Source organism: Scardinius erythrophthalmus, assembly GCF_964197995.2.
Source record: "Scardinius erythrophthalmus genome assembly, contig: HAP1_SCAFFOLD_265, whole genome shotgun sequence".
Classification (NCBI taxonomy): Eukaryota; Metazoa; Chordata; class Actinopteri; order Cypriniformes; family Leuciscidae; genus Scardinius; species Scardinius erythrophthalmus.
This window is the reverse complement of record NW_028296346.1, coordinates 33,620-39,619: the sequence shown is the minus strand read 5'-3', so window position 1 is coordinate 39,619 and position 6,000 is coordinate 33,620. Positions and strand designations below refer to the sequence as shown.

At 34.2% G+C, this 6,000-nt stretch overlaps 1 protein-coding gene across 1 annotated transcript; it reads left to right on the top strand.

Moving 5' to 3' along the window:
• The first annotated feature begins 871 nt into the window (after positions 1-871).
• Positions 872-5,477, top strand: LOC308686421 (uncharacterized protein). Its single transcript, XM_081394852.1, has 4 exons — positions 872-940; positions 1,309-1,394; positions 4,431-4,453; positions 4,757-5,477. Exons 1-4 carry the CDS (start codon positions 880-882, stop codon positions 4,968-4,970), a joined length of 384 nt encoding a protein of 127 aa, XP_081250978.1. The 5' UTR covers positions 872-879; the 3' UTR covers positions 4,971-5,477.
• The last annotated feature ends 523 nt before the right edge of the window (positions 5,478-6,000 follow it).

The following is a 6,000-nucleotide window of genomic DNA, read 5'->3' as shown; positions in this document are numbered from 1 at the left end:
CTTAGAAAAATATGAAAATGTGATTGTTGTATAATTTTGTGTTCAATTTGCAAATTAAAAGTCCTGCTGAAAAAGAACAATCACAGGGAGGGACAGGCCAAAAACTTTACCATTATCAGCATAAATGCAATTTTTATTATTTAAAATAATATATAAATGACTTTAATTTAATGTAATCTTGAGGAAATAATACATAGTACTATTATGTTTTTAAATCACAAATTTATTTGTTGTTATAGTAATTCTACGTCTGATTATTTCTCAGGGACACAAAAGGCACCAATTTTGTGGAATGACCACGAACAGCTTACAACGCCTATTTTACTATGCAGATCCTCATCTGCATATCATTTGCATATGATTATTCATACACGTGATAACGTTTAACGGTACAAGACACATTACATTAATAAAAATCAAGTTGTTGCCTATCCTTGCCTTGTTTTTGAATACATACATCAAATAGTGTTAAATACATTTCAGAGAAAGTTTTTCTCAATCTTTTCCACTGGCCGTATTGTATTTTTAATTGATATTTTTAATGGAAACAGATAGGCCTTGGGCATTATTTGCACGAAACTATTTTCTCAGACAATCTGGTATTATCATGATAAGCAGTTTTCTCTGTGGTTAAAACATTAAAACACAGCATGCCAGAGGAAAAGTGTTCAAAAACATTGCATCCACAACAAATATTTCTATTGACTGAATTTGAATATAAAAATGTTGTAACTTCTGAGTAATGATTTCATGTTTAAGTGCAACTCCATTAATATGAATGGCATATTTAATCTAAATGTATATATTAGAAGTAAAACATAGTTTAAATCATTATTTTATTTATTTAAACTGTTATTTGCGTCAGTTTCAAACGGCCCAATGCGCTCGCTGGCGCGGACATTTAAGAAGGGATGGATATTTGCTTCAAGTGACAAGCTTGGTGAGTGAAATTATATTTGTATTATTTTTCTGTATGTTAAATTTTCTTTTGATTTTCTGTCTAAAAGTGACCAAAAAGACAATTAACTCCAGCTCACCATCGGTGTCGCCAATTCCCTTTGTCTCCAGAATGTGCGTACGCACGGCTCAATGTTTGCTTAAAGGTGCGCATATTCTCCCGTCAAGTTTGTTTTTTATAGATCACAACCTTTGCGTGGGAACTGGCGTACGTACGTTTCCAGCCCCGTTTTGTGCGTACGCACGCTTTATAAATGAGACCCCTGGTGAATAAATGGTCAGTTATGTTAATGTAATAAAGTAAAAGTTATGCTATGTATGCAAGGAGGGTAAATGTTTATTCATTCCCAGATCCCAGCCACTGGGGGAGCTGCGACTGTTGGCAGAGAGAACATTTCCGGTTGGTAGGAAGTTATTGTGTTCCCATTTCTCTAACGGTAAGAACGTGCTCTCATGTGTTGTCTATATAATCTTATTAATCAGTATTTATTATTGCTTATTCATAATATATCTAACATAATTTGAAGTATGTGTATATTAGTTGACGTGTATGTTTATTTGTGAGAAATAGGCGTTAGTTGGTGTTTTAATTTAATGAGGTTTGCTCATTGTGGTGTTGTAAAGCTAACGTTAATCTTAACAAAATAGCATGCAAAAGTATTTTAAAATAATCCTATATGTAGTGTGTTGTATAGATGAGGTGTTTTGAAGGTATGATTCGTTTGAAAATATGTTATTCTCGAATCCTGTGGTCGTTGAAGAGAGCATTAACTTTAGTTCAGTACGTGTAGGAATGTGCGTATTTGTACCATTTTGAGAGAGCCTATCATGATTCATAAGAAAACAACACGAAATGCGACAGACTAAAGTGCGTATTGTTCTGTGAGGTAAATATTCCGGTTGTCATTTGTAGTGCGAATGCTTTTTGATCACGTTTAGTGTCCATGTAAACAATATTCAGATTCATTCATCGGAATGAATTCAGATTGTACGAGTTTTGTTCGTAGATGATTAAAATACGTTCACGATCTACTTTTGAAGAAATATATTATCATGCAATAGTAGCACACATTTTATCAGTTTTCTGGCGTTTCCGCCACTGTACAACGCGACGTGCATTGACATCACATGTTAATGCAGAGGTAGAGTTACACTCACGGGACACTGCAATTCACTAAAGGGCATTATTTGCATTTGCATGGTTAAATATTTCATTCGTGTGCTGATGCGCTGTTCATGCGTGTTTCTGAGCGCATTAAACCCGAAGTGTATGTTAGACACTTAAAGCCTGTTAAACAGCGCCTTGGTTAATGGACTAAGTTGTCTTTGTGTCTTATTAAGCCAATACTTGTCAATAAAAGATTTACGTAAACACATTTGGTTTATGACTAAAGTGAAAGCAAGAAAACATTTGAGAGAAAACTGGGTGCGAGTCATGCGTGTATTAGACGCGTCGCGTGCAGGTCTTAAAGTGACAGAGTAGCCTTATAATAAACATGTTTCGGCTTATCATTAAAAGAAAAGTTCACTCAAAAATGATAATTGTGTCATTTTTTACTCATTCTAAATTTGCTCCAAACCTGTATTAATTTCTTTCTTGTGCTGAACACAAAATAAGATATTTTGAATAATGTATCTATCCATAAAGTTGCTGACCTCCATTGAATTGCATAGTAGGGAAAACTATACTAAGGAAGTCAATGGGGACTAGGAGAAAATAACTATTTGCTGTTGACTGAGAACTTTACTAGTAGCTTTAATACGAATCAATCTATAAATACAGTAAAGTCAATTTAGTGTTTTATTTTTGTATTTTAATGTTACTGTTTAACACCTACTGTAGGTGAAAAGTAATAATAATATATAAAGCATTGTTTATTTGAATATTTTGGTGTGTATATGCAATGTGTATCTTTGTTTGTAATTTTTAATAACAAAGAAAATATTGACAACGATTTTTATGTTTGCCACTTTGGCCTAAATGCTTGCAATTATTTTTTTTTGTTACTTTTTGTTACCTTGTAATGTTTTGTTTAAAAAATAGGGAGATTAGTTACTTGCAAAATGGTAAAACCAACATAAAAAGAACTGTGATAAATTTGTTAATTGTGATTTTTTATTTTATTTAAATAATCGTTATATGATATTTTTGCCACATTGGCCACGCTTACGTGCATGTATGTATTATATACTGGTTTGTTATGTTTTAATTTAAGTGTTCATTGGGATCCTGACATTTGTATTGATGTGTTTTGTTTCATTACTGCAACGAAACAGCTGGTTTACAAAATATTATTTGTTATTATTTCTCTACTTCATTCTACTATTAATTCTATACAGACACTATATAGTGTAACAGATACATATGTGTTAGCTTAGCGATGAACAATTAATTGCATTTGTGATATGATGAAATGCATTTTTTTTTAAGTGCAAAGCTGCGATTACAGTCTGGTCCCGTGATGTGCGAGAGTAAACCAGTTTGTATTGCAGATGAAGCATCAACTTGGCACGCTACGCATAACAGTTTGTTTAATTTATGTGATATTGTGTTATAGATTCTCTCCAGCGATTCTATATTGATTAAGATAATTTCAGATTTATGTCTTAGCTTAGTTTTAAAACAGATACATGATGATGCGTGTGCTTTACAAACAACCACATTCTGCTTGTTTCTAATTCCTCTCTGTCACACACACACACACACACGACACCACTCGAACCTTACGAGAAATAATATTTAATGAAGTTTGACGATCTGCGTGATGGCATGCGTAGAAACACGTCTGTGCAAATAAAAGTGTATAGTGTTGCCTCTGTGCTACTTTACGTATTCTAATTATGTAGGCCAGCACTCTTAAATATTATAAATATATGCATTGAGTTGCATTCTGCTCCTATCCTCAATTAAATATTTAAAATTTACTCCATTGGTTTCACATTCAAGGCTTAAGCTAGTCCAAGGGTAAAATGCATGTTTGAGTGATTTTAGACATATCTTAAAATATATATTATATTATCAAAATATATATTATTTAATATCATTGTTTTGTCTCAATATGCACACTAGTAATGTTTTTTCTAGGGCATGTTTATAAAACCTACTTAAATATCATAATTGAACTAAGGCCTAATCCTGGTTTAGGTTAAGCCCTGTCTTTGAAATGATGCCACTGAGATTAATTTGCTTCTAATGTGGAGAATAACTGTGAAATGATTACAATATAAAATCATTAAAAGCTCAAATATTTTTAATAGTGATTATTTGGTGAATGTGTAATGTAGTACATTTTTAATAGATTGAAAAGACTAATTATATATATATTTTTAATGAATTTTATGAGTTTGTCTTTTTAATGAAACAAATACTGATACTCATTGAAATTGATTATTATAATTGATTATCATAATTGGTGACTAATTGTCTATTAATGTTGTGTGAACTGAATTTGAGATTTTTCCTTGTGTTTCAGAAGACTTTCAGAAGTAATCTAAGGTAAGGCCTGGTAAACTATTTTTTATCTATGTGAAAATATAGGTAATACAAGGCATTGTGTAGAAGTTAAATACATGCTTTATTTTACAGTTTACAAGTTAATTGAATCAATTGGTCATTGGTAATTTAGTTATAATGAAAAATTATTTTTGTACCCGTGTATTTTTGTGAATGTAAACACATTTGTAATGTGTTCAGGAGAACGTTTTTGTCAAAAAGGATGTACAAATTAAGGGCACAAATAAATATATATATATATATATATATGTCTGTATATGTCTGTGTGTTTTCATATAATTGCAGATGCCACGTGGAAAGGGTTTCCGTCGGTCCCGGGCGGCAAAGAGGAGGAATGCTGAGCGCGTTCTGCTCACTTCCTCCATGGAGTTGGCTGAGGTTATGCCTCCTCTTGAAAAAAAGGCATCGTTCTCTGGTTCTACTGTCGAGAGCCTGGATTTCCAAAACTTTCCGGCAATTGCCAAAAACTTCCAAATACCTTCCAAAAACCTTCCAATGACTTCCAATAACCTTCCAATGACTTCCAATAACCTTCCAATGACTTCCAATAACCTTTCAATGGGTTCCAATAATTTTTCAATGGTTTACAATAATCCCTCAATGGTTTACAATAACCCCTCAATGGCTTGCAATAATGTTTCAATGGATTCCAATAACCTTCCGATGTGTTCATCTCTTGATGTCGATAACTCTGATTATTTTCCACAGAGAGTCTTACAGGGTTCCTTCCATCAAGCTGATTCCAGATTTGGTTTCAACCGTGGCAGACAGTGTGCAGCAAACAGCATCACAGCAGTCATGATGAGTGTGCTGAAGGATGTGCTGACGTGGACAAGAGATGACCTGGATGCTGTTCTGTTGCATGGAGATGACCTGTACACATCCATGGACTTACAGGGGAAGATCAATGATTCAGCATGGCGTGGTTATGTTGCTGTTCCAGAATTGCCAACTGTGCACACACTCTTCAACACAACATTCTCAATAAAGATGTCAGATTCTCTGAGTGGTGTTTTTGGTAATGATGTGTATGATGGTGCATTGAGAGGTGTGTGCATGTCTATAGAGGATGCACTTCAGAGGGCCCTGTTTCAGTCTGATGCATGTTTGTTGAACATTTATGGCTACATTTGTGCAGTTATAAAGGCAGGGTCAATGTTTGCTGTGGTTGATTCCCATTCACGTGATGATAAAGGTATGGTTAAGTCTAATGCAGGCACAAGCGTAGTAGTTTATTGTGACGACATTTACATGTTGTTTTATCATGTTGATAACCTTGCCACATCACTGAAAGGTCAGGGAGAATCATTTGAAGTGACGGGTGTGACAGCAACAGTAATCGATAAGGCAACGAGTGCTGAGATGCGTTCATGTAGGTCTGGTCAACAAGGCAACGTCGCACAAGTTTCACCTACGAGTGCAGCAGAGCAGAGTAAGTGTGTTGGAGACTCTGGTGAACGAACATGTGCACAGAAACCAGCAACTATGTGCAAATCTGTTAAGACATGTCTGGATTCAAGTAAGAAAGA